At 49.9% G+C, this 14,483-nt stretch overlaps 1 protein-coding gene across 5 annotated transcripts in view; it reads left to right on the top strand.

Annotated features, from left to right (window-relative positions):
- Positions 1-9,959: 9,959 nt before the first annotated feature.
- Positions 9,960-14,483, top strand: part of PLPP4 (phospholipid phosphatase 4) — a 192,667-nt gene continuing 188,143 nt past the window's right edge. For all 5 annotated transcript variants that reach the window (XM_067709226.1, XM_067709222.1, XM_067709221.1 and 2 more), the window contains exon 1: positions 9,960-10,333. In XM_067709226.1, the coding sequence (XP_067565327.1) occupies positions 10,278-10,333 (56 nt within the window). In that variant the 5' untranslated portion in view covers positions 9,960-10,277. The remainder of the gene's footprint in view (positions 10,334-14,483) is intronic.

The following is a 14,483-nucleotide window of genomic DNA, read 5'->3' as shown; positions in this document are numbered from 1 at the left end:
CCCCTCTGAATAACTTTGCAGGTTGGTAGGGAACTGAAACCTGGCACTTGGGATAAGCAGAAACTGTGCCTGGTTCCTGAGTGACAGGGTGGTCATTGTCTAGGGGCCTTATCCACAAGAGCAGAGCAGAGAGGGAAATTAGCAATTAGGCCTTTTGAAGCCCTCCTGGTTTCACCCGATGTCCAGACAGCACATAATATTGGATCTTAATTTTAGGCTCTTACACCACAGTTGTCCCTAGAAAAAAATGAAGGACTATTAGCGTAAGAAGGACAGATTGATGCTGGGTAGAAAGACGAGAGACATCCACTATCCCTGAGTCAAGAGACTTCCAGAAAGTGGTCATTGGCAGCCGGTCATCAAATGCCAGTTCTTTTGGACTGGTTTTCCTTATCCTGACCCAGTCTTGGGAATCTTGTATAAATGCCTCTAAGGTCTTAATGGAGAAGGTTAGGCAAGAAAGTGTGGATGGCACAGGACAAGGCCCTGAGGACACCTGTCCTGCGAAGGTGGGTCATGCCTTCTGGGAAGAGAGCCCTAGTTATAGAAGTTTCGAAATGTCAGCCTTCAGGGACACCCTGGATGGAATACACAGCTCCACCCCAGGCCACCTCACTCCTCTTTCCTCATGTTCAGGGGCCCTCAACCCATCCAAGTGTAGGTTGGGTACATCAGATGCCCAGGTGGACCTGATTCCAAGTCTGACCATGAGAGAAAATCTTTGTTATCCAATTGGAATCATTAATAAAGAAGCTGTTTAATGCCTCTGGAGCACAGGGCTGGAGTTGCTGCTGATCACAGCTTACCAGGGTCCTAGGTGATTTGATCTGATAATTACTAAAGCAGAGGTTCTTGAATTTTTTTTCCTATGAAGCTTTCCGAGAATCAGATAAAAATTACGGACGCTCTTCTCAGAAAAATAAACACATATTCCAAACTTTACAAACAATATGAGGTCTTCATGTTATCCTTGAAATCCCATACATTATGATTAGAGAACTCCATGGCCTTGGGAGCTGTATTTGGAGAAGTTGGTGAGTAGCAAGTCAGGTAACGCAACCTTTATTCCCAGTTCCATCTCTGCAAAGGCTGTACATCTACAGGGTAATAGCTTTTGGAAATCCAGAAGCCTGTGCTGTTGGTCACTGGAAGTGCTGTTTGGGGCCCCTGTGCCAAGATGTGTGCATATCTGTCCACTGCTGCTCTATACACATTATCCCCTTGCAGTAGGGTCTCCTTAAGCTCTTTGAGGAAGAACGAAGGACACAAAGGGTGGAAAGATTTCTTTAGAAATTGGGCTCCAAGATGCAGTCTTAATACGTATATTAACTTGTGAAACTCATCAATGTCACTTGCACCATGATAGAAAAGACACGTGTTGTCTGCTTTAAGCTCAAGTGGCAAATGGACTTTCAGGCAGATGGACGTCACACAAACAGGCATAGCTGCTGGAGGTGGCTCTGCACCCAGCTCTCTCCTGAAATCCTAGTTTGGGCCAAGGAAGTGATGAGCAAAACCAAACCGTGTGATACCATACTTAGCAGCTTCTCTGAAAGCTTGAGTTTCGCTCATTTATTCATTTGTATGATAAATATCACTATTTACTGAGTACCTACTATGTGCCAAGTATTTTTCTAGGGGACATAGCAGTGAACATGGAAAATATCCTGTCCTATTGGAGATTACCTTCTAGTGAGATCTATGTGGTGGGCATCTTATTGCATGGTGGGTATTTGAAATTTGCCTTCTCCATATCCATTCACCCTTCTTTGGCCATAGTAACTGACTTTAGCTCAAGGTTCTACCCGTTTTCCACTCTTGTTCCTCTTGGTTTAAGGGATGGGTTTATGACCCAGAGTTATCGCAAGCATAGTCCCCAAGCATAGTCCCCCACCATCATGGACCCATGACGCAAGCTGGTCTAATCAGAGCAAATCTCAGGACTTTGGCAAGAACTATTGGAAAACAAATACACACACCCATATTTTTTTTCTTTGCTGAACTTGAACCTAGGAGGCTGTAAGATGGAGCTGCCCAGCAAGGAGAGAACAGATCTGAGTATGAAGACAACAGGGAAGTAATATTGAGTGATGTGCAAAAGACAGCCTGAACCCAGCATTCCCCTCTGGTCATCGTCCAGGTCAATTTGAGTTGGGTTTTCTATCAGTTGCTACTAGAGGAATCATAATTGATTCACCCTGCTGGCCTGGAAGATTTGGTGAAGTAGTTTCAGTTACAGGCATGTTCTGAGTTCCTGGTGTGTTTAAGGTTCTCTGAGGACATACATGCCAAACTACAGAGCAGGTGAAGGTGGGCCTTGTCACCCCTTCCTGCCTATCGTCAACCCCTCTGCTCACTCTCCAGTATCCTGCCCCAGGCAGCCTTCCTGCCTTTGCCAGGCACCGGTCCTGTGTTCCATTTCTGCTCTCCCAGCATCCCATCAATCCCCACTTGGATGGTGAGGGCCAGGGGCCTTGGCATGCTGGAAAGGACACGGAGCCTGTTGCTGGAAGACTTGTCCTTTAGTTCGGCTCTACAACTGACCATCTAGGTGGTCTGGGTGAGCCACATAACCACAAGCTTTATCTTCTAAAAAAAGTGGTGGAGATAATAATAATAGTAATAAAAACTTTTCTTCCACGTGTGATCTTGTGGTGAGGATCAAAGGAGGTAATGCATGGGAGTGTGTGTTGTAAACAGCAAATTGACATATGAAAAAGCAGACCTTTCCGTTTGGGTCTCTGAAAGACAACCATGGCAGTTGTGCTGAGCGCGTCTGACCCCACTGCAGTCAGAATACTTGGACGAACTGAGGAGTTGGCATTGTTTGCTTGGGGGATCCCACAGAGAATTTTCTCCGCATCCCATGACCTAATTTTTTCCTTTGTTTTCCCTCTTTTTAAAAAAAGTTAGGATATAACTTACACACAATTAAATACATAGATTTACAGTTGGATGAATGCTAACAAATGTATGTACCCATGGAACCAGCATCCTAATTAAGAATAGAATACTTCTAATACCTCAGGAAGCTCCCCTGTGCCACTTGCTTGTCGCCACCCAGAGGAAACCACCGTTTCCCTCTCTATCACCATAGCCCAGTTTGCCTGTTCTAGAGGCTCATATAAATAGAATCATATGGTATGTTCTCTTTTATGTCTGGTTTTTTTTGTGTGTGTGTGGTACGCGGGCCTCCCACCGTTGTGGCTTCTCCCGTTGCGGAGCACAGGCTGCGGACGCGCAGGCTCAGTGGCCATGGCTCACGGGCCTAGCCGCTCCGCAGCACGTGGGATCTTCCCGGACCGGGGCACGAACCTGTGTCCGTTGCATCGGCAGGCGGACTCTCAACCACTGCGCCACCAGGGAAGCCCCTATGTCTGGTTTCTTTTGCTCAGAATATGTTTTTCAGATTTATTCATGTGTTTGCATGTATCAGTAGCTCATTCCTTTTTATCACTTAGTGGTATTTCATTGTATGAATATGCCACCATTTATCCATTTCCTGTTAATAAACATTTGGCCGGTTCCAATATTTGGTTCTCATGCATAAAGCTGTAATGAACATTGGTACAAGTCCCCTGGTGTGGGCTAGCACAGAGCAGGACCCCGAAGAGATGGGTGGATAAAATGAAAAGATTCGAGGGGACCAATACAAATTGTCAGTTTTTGACAAAGATGTCAAGGTAATTCAACCTGAAAAGATAGTATTCTTAACAAGCAATGCTGAGTAACCGGATATCCTTATGAAAAAAAGAACCTCAGCCCCTACTTTATACCACATGCAAAAATTAATTTGAGACATAACATAGACCTAAATGTGAAAGCTAACATTATAGAGCTTCTAGAAGAAAACATAGGGGAAAATCTTCACAGATGTGGAGCAGGCAAATGAACAACCATGAAAGAGGAAATTGATAAGTTGGACTTCATCAAAATTAAAAATGAGTGCCCTTCGAAAGGTACTGTAAAGAAAATGAAAAGTTAAGGCACAGGTAGGAGATATTTGTAATATGTATGTCTAAGAAAGGATTAGGGTTCAGAATATATTAAAAACTCCTTCTGGGCTTCCCTGGTGGTGCACTGGTTGAGAGTCCGCCTGCCGATGCAGGGGACGCAGGTTCGTGCCCCGGTCTGGGAAGATCCCACATGTCGCGGAGCGGCTGGGCCCGTGAGCCATGGCCGCTGAGCCTGCGCGTCCGGAGCCTGTGCTCCGCAACGGGAGAGGCCACAACAGTGAGAGGCCCGCGTACCGCAAAAAAAAACAAAAAAAACAAAAAAAACAAAAAACAAACTCCTTCAAATCAATAATAAAAACCAAAATCCAATTAAAAAATAGGCAACAAACACACAGAGATACTTCACAAAAGAAGATGAAAGAATGGCCAAAACTCACATGAAAAGATGCTCAACATCATTAGCCGTCAGGCAAACACAAATCAACATAACAATCAGATTTCACCCAAGATGCAGCTAGGTGCCATTAAAGAGCACAGGACTGCGAATGAGGGAACTTGGGTCCTGCTCCTGACTTCCTGAGGCGGGTCTTGGCAAGGCCCTGGACCACCCACAAGCGAAGGAGCAGAACTGGCTGTGCACTAAGAACAAAGACTTCTTAATCTTTAATTTTTTTCCCTTGCACTAACATTCCAAGATTCTAATTTGTGACAGAGCATCTATGGCAATGAGAATCCTATTGATGGCTCCCTTACAAAGATTTCTTTTTGGACAAAGTAAAGGTAGTGTTACTCTGACTTTTCACATGATGAATTTGAAAATAAGAGACAAAATCCTGCTAAAAAAGAAAGTTTCTAACTTAAAGCTTTCTAAGAACTGAAGTAACGTTTTTCCCTGAAGACTTCATTAATGCGTACATTTTCTCCTTTGATGGCCTAACAACTACTCTGAAGATGTTAAAGGGTTAAATCACTTTCAGTGTGCTTTATCCCTTTCCTGGGAGTAGGAACATTGCCTTTTATTATGTGGAATTTGGCTTAATGCACTTCAGTGTTGGGTCTGCAGTGCTATATCCTCAGAGGTCTTACAAATATTACTACCAGAAGGTGAAAGAACTGAGAATATTTAACTTGGAAAAGAGAAGACCTACTCTCTCTCTTCCTCTCCGTCTCTCCCTCCGTTCTTATCTCTATCTCTCTTCCTTTCCAGTTGTAGAATAATTAAAGAGCCATAACATAGAAGAATAGGCATCGAATATATTCTGTGTGGTCCCCAAAGCACAATTTGGAGCCACGGATGTAGGCTACAGTCAAGTCTGTTTCTACTCAAACGTCAATGGCAATAGGTCTCTCCAGAGATGGAATGAGCAATGAGTGAGTTCCTCATCCCTTGAGGTGTTCAAGCAGACAGATATTTATTGAAACCCTTGTGGAAGATATTCGTGAACCAAGTTGAACTTGATGACCTCTTCTGAAATTCCTCTTTTGATCCCTGGTGTTTTAGGCACATCAGCAGGTTCATACCAGGCAACCACAGTGGAAAGCCTGGATGTGTGGGTCTCCATAGGGAAGGATCACCATGCTGGCTGCCTGTTTCCAGGCCACACTCTTAGAGCAGCTAGGTGGGTATCATGGAGATACAAAGTATAACTTTTGGAAATGACATTATAAGAAATGGTGGCAAATTTGTGTTTTCTGAAAGTGGCTTTGGTTTTTAGAAATAGCCAAAAATCTGATCAATATGGGATCATCATACTGGACAATACCATTTGGGAATTTAAAGAAAAAATCCAGCAGCAGAGGCATGACTACGAAGGGATGAGGGTGATTTTCTTGGCATGCCCATCAGCTCAATATGAAATACGAGAGATTTTCCCCAAGTGGCACTTTGAAAATGTGTGCAGCCACAGAGGCACTGAGGGAAGCTGCGCCCATTCGAGTGTCTACGTTCTGAAGTGATTTTGCAAAGATCAATCTCACATTTTACAGTTGTGGTGCTCACTTTATCTTGGTAAGGGATTGGCGTGTTTATTTCTAATGATAGAATGTTTCTGAGACTGCTAGAGCCTCTGACCCATGCTTCCTTCTCTAGAGAACTCATCACGTTCCATGGGAGTCTTCTGAAGACCCAGCAGGGGCTGCCAAGCTGGGCACCTGGCTGGATTGCTTTTTGTAACCTGCTTTTACTTCACTCGCTTGTCCACTCATGCATGTGCTGCTGCAGCACCATGGCACTTTGAGGGTCTCTACTCTCTGGCACATGTTCACAGCTAGACAGCTGCTGGAGCTGGCCACCCCACACCCATGGGAGTGGCCTCCCGCTTTGTGGGATTTGGGACACCAAGGATGGCATCTTTAGTCCCTTTCATGGGGACTGCCCTTCAAGAGGGACCTGGCTTAAATAATAAATTCTCTGTGAGAGAGAGAGAGAGATGGACAGACACACCATGGAATATCCTGATGCAGGTTTATGTAATGAACAAGGCTAGAGCTTTCCCTTGACAGCTGGCTTTGGTAAACAAGAAAGGGGATTATTTGAGCAGGTGACAGAGTTGCCAAAGGGCGTGGAGATGGAAGGGACCGGGCAGCTGAAGAGGAGCCTCTGGGTGACATTGAAGCTTTGTTTAAAGGCAGTTCTGTGAGTCTGCATGACAAAGCAGAGGCAGGGCAGCCTTATGGTGGATAACTCCTCTACTGGTTAAAGACTGAGGGGCAGGACAAGAACTCAGGGAAGCACGCTAGTTTTCTGCAATCTGCACGGTTGTGGCATGGAAGGGGGGTATCCTGGCCTATGTTAGTTTGCTCTACCTCCAACATTTTCCCTCCTCCAAAGCATCAGCCCTGTATTTGTGGGTCCACTTTCTCCCATTCTCAGCTCAGGGGCACTGGGTGAAGGTTCCACTCCCAGCTTAGGGATGAAGCATGTGACCCAGGCCTGAGACAATCAAGCCATCATGATACCCAGACCATGGTGATCACTTCAGGGCTGGGCAGTGCCAGTGACATTCAGTGACACTTTTGTTGGGACTGCTGGCATCAAGATAGAGGTCTTTCCTGTTAAATTTGATCCTGAGAGCATGGAAAGCTGGATTTCTGGCAATCATCTTTTAACTACCAGGAACCTGAGACTGAAGCCAATACAGTGCAGACAGAGCAGAGGTAGAAAGAATCAAGTCCTGGTGACATTGCTTGGATCCTGAATCCAGCTGTGCCTGAAGCCTGATCTTCCCCTGAACTTTCAAATTCTTCTTCGTCTTCTTCTTCTTCTTTTTTTTTTTTTTTTTAATGAATTTGGGTTGAGCCGTCTGTTCCCTGGCACCCCAGAAGTTCTGACGGTATCAGTTCTGTGCAGCTAGCAGGCAGGGGGCGGGAGCAGGCGGAGCAGGACTAATGCATTGATACAAGTTACAGGACGGCGTTTTGTTGTGATTCCCTTTAAGGAAGAGATTTCAACAGAGCTGTCTGAAGAGGGTACAAGCTCCCTCAAGGGTGAATTCTTTATCAGTGGCAGGATTTCCAATACGTACAGGATGACCACGTTGTGGGGAGAGCACAGAATCGGTTCAAGCATCAGATGGGGAGTTGAACTGGGCAGCTCTTTAGATCTGTGTTTCAAAGTCACTTCTTCATGATGGCAGCAGTGAGGTCACATGCCCTTTCAAACTCCTTCTCTAGGCACCTCTAATACAAGCAAGAAATGATCAAGAAAATGTTACACAAAGATTCTAATTCTGTGATCTTTTTTTTTTTTAAAGAATCAATTTTATTTATTTACTTTGGGTTGCATTGGGTCTTCGTTGCTGCACACGGGCCTTCTCTAGTTGCGTCGAGCAGGGGCTACTCTTCGCTGCAGTGCGCGGACCTCTCATTGCGGTGGCTTCTCTTGTTGCGGAGCACAGGCTCTAGGTGCATGGGCTTCAGTAGTTGTGGCATGCAGGCTCAGTAGTTGTGGCTCGTGGGCTCTAGAGTGCAGGCTTAGCAGCCGTGGCACACGGGCTTAGTTGCTCCACAGCATGTGGGATCCTCCCAGACCAGGGCTCGAACCCGTGTCCCCTGCATTGGCAGGTGGATTCCCAACCACTGTGCCACCAGGGAAGTCCCTTATTCTGTGATCTTGATAACAGTTCCTGGTGGGCAGGACCAACACAATTAGGTCTCCACCATGAATTTAACCTTCAGCTCTGCCACGAGGTCAATCCACTCTGCCCTCCAAACCCCTTCCACCTTCTGCCCGCTTCACCTACTTGTGCTTTTGCCCTCACTTGGAATTTCCTTTGCCTTTTAAGAACCAACTCTCCTTGCCAAGGCTTTGTGCTCTGGCCCCCCCAGACCAAAGGAATGACTCCAACCCTGCTCTCTGAGTGATCGCGCTCCTCTGGGGCTGTGATTGGTGCTGCTTTGCGTAGCTCCTCAATGTTTCTTCATGGTTCCTTGTCTGCCTGTCTCCTTGAGGGCAGATTTGGATTATGAATCCTAACACCCAGCACATGGCTTTGCAGAGGCTGTGCTCAGTTGATGCGTATAGGTAAGTGATGTGTTAATATCGTGGGCTCTTGTTAGTAATCTGGAATCTGGCCACCTGACAGTCTCGGATCTGGGTCATTAGAGTTCACTGAGTTACTATGGGCTCTCCTACACCACAACCCAGCCCAGTTGTGTCCAGGGTAGTTGTAGGGCCCAAGGCACAGAGGAGACAGACCCACACCTCCTTCCTCCAAGTCCTTCCTACTCTATCCACATCTGACACCCCACGTGACTGATTTATATAGTCCATTCATTCATTCACCGAATACTTACCAAGCACAGTGTGCCAGGCATTGTGTATACAGTGACAAGCTAACTAGATACAGTTCCTGCCTCTGGGGCTCCCAGGATGGAGTCCCTTCCACACAGAGCCAGGATTGCTCCTCATCTGTCTGCCTCTCTTTCCTAGATCCTGAGATGTCTTGGCTCAGGAATCTTGGATCCATCATACGTCCCTTTGGAGGTAGGGTCTCTTTGCCCTTTGCTGATGCCTAAGGCCTCCTCCTCAGGTCTTCTTTCTTCCTACTCTCCCTCTTGTCCGAGGCCGAGCTATGGGTCCTCATTCCCAGGAACCACATTCGAATCCATTTTCCCAGCTCACAAAACCCAGAAGAGATCTGGGCTCCCCAGAGACAACCTAATGGTTATGGTTAATATGAGTTTTGCATCTTGAATGTCCATTTGGTTAAAATTAATAAAGACAAGTGCAAATTCTGAGAAATATACACAGTCCTGACAGGTGATGGGAAAGCAAAGCCTAACCCTCGCTGGGCTCTGGCTTGAGGTCCCGACCCTCAGGTCACCAGTGAGGATCTGGCCTTTGACTCAGAACCCTGAGGATGAGGCTTCTGGTCCTCCCTGCAGCCCCTGCTGCCTCGGGTGCTGATGACAGTGCTGTGTCAGCGATGAGCGACACTGACGGCTGGGGTAGGGACTGTGCCAGTCTCTTTTTTCACATTTCACAGCGCGGTCCAAAGCTGCTGGGGGCTGCGCGGGAGGGGTCCCCTGGCCTGGCGCTGGTGGCATGGCGAGGAGTCAGGCTCGCCTTTGCTCAGTCTGTGCCAGGACCCTGGAGTGTGGCTGGCTCTTCCGGAGGGCAAAGCAATGCCTGCGAGTAATCTCGGAGGAACTTCCTAGAAAAAAAGAAATGATTCCAGGTTAGAAAGATGTAGGAAGGGCAGAAAACGGATGGGAGGCAGCGCTGGCTGGCACGAACAGTGAGTGCCAGGGCTGTCTGGAGCCGGAGAGAATTCCCAAAGCGCTCTCCTACTACCTGCCCACGTGCGTGCGTGTGCCAGGGAGCGAGAGACCCGAGAGCGAGAGTCAGAGGCCGAGCGAGGAGACGGGCCGCAGGCAGAGCCCAGGGAGCGCGCTGCCCGGGCGCCGAGCCCAGGGGCCGCCCACTGGCGGGGAGCGCGCAGGGGAGGCGGCGGCGGCGGCCGGGCTTCCCCGGGCTTCCCCTCGCCTGGCCGCGAGCGCACGGCGAGGGCTCAGGACGCGGAGGCGGTGCCCGGCGCAGGGGAGCGGGAAGTCCCCGAGGCGTCCTCCGCTCGGGGCCAGGAGCGTGGGGAGCGGCCAGCGCGGCGTCCCTGAGCCCCGGAGCCTCAGGCAGGAGGTTTGGGCTGAGCCCTCCCCGCCGCCCGCCCCTCCGGGCGCCCGACCCCTCCCCCCGCCCCCGCCCGCGGCCTGGAGCGCGCCTCCCTCGCCGCCCCGGGTCTGGAGAGCCGGCGCCGGCCGAGCTGCGGGGGAGCCGCGGATAGCACCAGCCGCAGCCGCCGCGGGAGCTGCTCCGGCCGCACCATGCGAGAACTGGCCATCGAGATCGGGGTCCGAGCCCTGCTTTTCGGGGTCTTCGTGTAAGTAGTGGCGCGCCGCGGGCGGGGGCGCCCGGACTCGGGGATCCACGAACCGAGCGTCTCGGCGCCCCAAGTTTGTTTGCGTCCCGCCGGGGCCAGGATTCTAGAGTCCCTCTCCGCGCTAGGGATGTGTCCTAGGGGACCAAAGAGAGTCCCTCCCGGTCTCCCTCCTGGGACTCTGGGCGTGAAGGGACCCGCGTGCGCGAGGCTGAGACCTGTTCCCGTCACCAGCGTCGCGCCGTGGAGCGGCTCCGGCTGCCGCTCGGGTCCCCTCGCCTGCGCCTTTCACCGGCTCCGCAACACCTGCCAGGGGATTCTGGCTGCTTCCCAGGACGCAGACGCGACCCTCGTTGGCGTCCTCGGGAAGTTTCTCCTTGTGTGTGATCTTCCGAGCCCGACGTTTGCAACCTTCGCTCCTAGCCGCATCGCTCATTGCCCGCCGCGTGCGCGTCCCGGGCTTTGGCGCCGGCGGGTCCGGGTGAGCGTTTTCCCTGGAGGCGTTTGCGGTAGTTCTCCCGCTGGAAAACTGTTGCTGCGGAGGCTCGGAAGTCCGGGGCCGCAGCCCCGGGGTGCGGGCTTCATACGCCCGGAGGTCTGTGCCGAGTCCGTATCCGCTTAGGGCAGCAGCGGAACGCCCGGTGGGGCCCCGAGCAGTGGGTGCCCGGAAAGAGCGGTTTCGGAGGGGGCGCTGGCGCAGGTTCTCTCAGAGACGTCTGAGCCCCAGTGCGCCCCGGGGACCCGCCGCCCGCCTCCCGGCCCCTGTCGCGTCGCTGCCTTTCAGATCCAAGCCCAGAACACCAGCTCAGACCCACTTCACAGCCTCCTGTCATCTCCTGTCACCTAGGCACCCACATCTACACTTGTCCCTCCATTAAGGAGGTCAGGTTCTCTGTCCTCCCGTGCCCATGGCTGTTTTCAGACACATTTTGCATATTTAAGTTGCATGAACTTTCTGGATTTGACTTCTTTTTAAAGCCCACTGAGCTATTCCAAACAGGAGGCCCCTCTTTGGATTTCTGCCCCGGATACGGAGTCATTGGTGGCAGGTGGGAGGCTGTGAGATGACTTCTGTTCCGTGCAGCCCAGGGTATACACATACAAAGAAATGCCCTTTCTTGCATGTTCTTTACGAGGGGCGAAATTCATCTAGAGTGTTTATTCACACCGCCAGAACAAGCCGTGAGCTCCCCCAGATGCAGAAAAGACCCCTCTCCTAGCTTCTGACTAAACACTAGTGTTACTCAGTGGGAAGAAGGAAGGAGAACTTCGGGTGTGTCCTGATGCACTTGGGAAAACAGAAAACACTTTTCCCTCCTCTTAATCTATTTTTCTACCTTTGGAATATACATTAAAACTAGTACTTGCCTTGTGGTCAGTTGGGGACAATTTCCAACTGGCAGATAGGCTAAGCCCCGTTAAATTACTGTGTGATAGAAATGATAAAATAGTGTGCAGTGCGCGGTAGAATTTACCATTTGTCGGGGGAATGTTTGTGTGAGTAACACTGAAATAAAGTGCGCAGGCTCTTTTGATTGCCGCTGGGAATTGTCAGGTAAAAAAAGGGTCCAATAATATGTAAATATTTGTATTATTTTCAGATATCCCTTTAAACGTCCCCCCAGACATTCTCGAGATGTTTACAAATATATAATGAATGGTCTATGCAGTGGATTTGGGAATGTTTGATAATTGTTATTTTATGTGCTTCTTGCTTCCTCTAAGGATGTTCTGTAAAAACCAGGCAGTTTATATTCTTTTCTCCAAACTTCCCCTTTGTATGAATTACTTACTGGGGGATCTGCTGTCACCCAAAGGGATACTCTTGGGCGCTGATGGCATTTTTGGATGATCCCCTGGTTTCATATCAAATTGGAAATATTAACAGTGAGTCCAACTGTGGCTCTTTTACCTGCAAAGACCAGCTTTGGTATCTGGGCAAGACTCCCTGGGAACTTGGGAAGCTCAGATGCTGTTATCATCAGGCAGATAATGACTTCCGGAAGAACCGGTTTGGAGCACACAGATACAGATGACCCTTTGTTTTCTCAGATAAGCTTCTGGCGAGATGACAGAGGCTGACTTTCGGGGGGAGTTTTATTCTTCCTTTTGCCGGCGCTGGTCTGATGGCAAGCTTCAGTGGCTTGAACTCCCCTCTGCTTATGAAGGTGGTGGTCTCAGTAGCAGGGCTTCACTCCAGTAGGCTTAGAAAGTCCCTCTGGGCAAGCCGAATCCAGTTGCTCTGCTGTGGGGTCCAACTTAGCTGATACTATCTGGTTCTGCTTGGTATAGCTACTTTATTTCTCAGGATAAGAGAATAATCTTTGGGGGGGGGATACCTTACGTCTTTGCAAACTTGTGCCTCTGGGGGAACATCTTCTGTGGATGCACTTGTCCTCTGATCAGATTTGCTCTGCATAAGAGTAGACTCCCTCCGCCCAGTGCCCACGTGCTCCCAGAGATTTGAGGTTAGTGCTAATGCAATGCGTTTTTGGATCCATAGGTAGTAGGGATATCTGCTTTCCCTTGTTCTCTTAAGGAACTGGTTCTCTGTCTGTAGATGAGGCTTAGTGCTGAGGTTTGATGATTCAGGATTCCAAGAGGAGGCTTTCCATGGGACACTCTCCATAGAGCACCCGAGAAGTACTTGGTCCTGGCTGAGAAGCTCAAACCACTGAGAAGAAAATTAGTAACGAGTAACGAAAATTAGGGCCGGCACATAAAGTTTAACCTAAAAGGAAATAAATTGGTTTGAGGAATCAGTGTTTAGGATAAATCAAATTATGATGTGTAGCTTTGAGGCTGACTTTAGTGCTGGGAGGCTTGTGGGCCTAGAGGTCCAGTGCTGGCTTTAGCAGGTGCAGAAACACTCAGAGAACTCCTGCTGGCGTCCTGGGTGGCAGCAGGACGGAAGGAGCCCGTGGTTGTGCCTTCTCTCTGCCTTTCCCGCAGTCCCTAAGTAAGAGCAAAGGGGCCTCTAGGCAGGACCTGGGGTCTTCAATCTCTCCCTCTGTGCCTCCGTGCCTCCCTCCTTCTCTCTCTCCCTCCCTGTGGTTCCTGGAGGCTCCCTGTCTGGCATGTCCTTCCAGGAGCTGGGGGTCTGCTTAGGATGCCAGGCTGCTCAGGGAACAGTGTTTGCCTCACCTCAGATCCACCCAGCATCCTTCTTTGAGCTCTTCCTATGCAGGAGGCCTGTGCAGGTGCCAGGGATGGTTGGAGACTGAAGGCCGGGCGCCTCCAAGGAGCTGGAAGCCTGGCAGAGCAAGCACACCAGGCACCACTGTTTGTTATCCCCCTGCCTCCCCATCCAGTCGGCAGATGCGTATTTGGCCTCTTCTAGGTGCCTGCAGTTGTAGTAATTTTCTTTCTCTATCATTAGTAAACTTCAGTATGTGTAATTCCAAACAGGCACAAGGAAACTTGGCACTTTAGCCGGTTCAGGTGACTTGCTCCAGGGCCTTGGCTGTCAGGAGGATTTTTGGAATATCGGCAGTAGCTAGCAGATCTTTCTTCATTACCCCTAGGTGGGGGATGGTTATGGTAGGTGGAGCAGAGTGCTCTGTTTTACTTGGAGGAATTAATTAGTCCTAGGAGGAATGACAAGGAGAGACAGTTGCCAGGGAAGGTTGCTTAGAGCTGACCTCTCTCACCTGAGTCTTGAGCAGTGCATGGTAGGTGCAGAGCACCTGGGCCCAAAGACATTCCTGCCGACAGAGTGTCCTGGAGCAGAAGCCTGGAGGCACATTTTGGGTGGGATCAGGTCACCACGTGTGGCCTCAGCACATGTGGGTGTTAAGAGGGGCAGGAAGTGATCCTGGGGCAAGAACATGGATGGTCTCAGTGCCCTGTCAGGAAGCGTGGACGTTCCCTTATAGGCACTCACTGGGGAGCCCTGGGAAGTTTGAAACAAAAAAGCACCGTGATTAGATACATGCCCAGTGGGGGGAAACGGCAGTTCCCTTGGGCACCTAGGCCCTGTTTCCTTCTGGGAGTGACCGTGCACAGCTCTGCCGCCGCCGCTGGGCCCCTCTGTGCTCTCCGGGAGCCCACGGTTTATTCCGCCTTCTGTGCAGGTTACATGTCTGGAGTCTGCATGTCTGTCTTCTTTGCTTTCCGAATTCTCCCACCTGGGCCTTGGGTGGTCGGCACCTCG

The sequence above is a fragment of the Pseudorca crassidens genome, chromosome 16 (genome assembly GCF_039906515.1).
Source record: "Pseudorca crassidens isolate mPseCra1 chromosome 16, mPseCra1.hap1, whole genome shotgun sequence".
In the NCBI taxonomy this organism is placed as follows: Eukaryota; Metazoa; Chordata; class Mammalia; order Artiodactyla; family Delphinidae; genus Pseudorca; species Pseudorca crassidens.
Note: the sequence above shows the minus strand (reverse complement) of the source record. Positions and strands in the feature narration are given on the sequence as shown.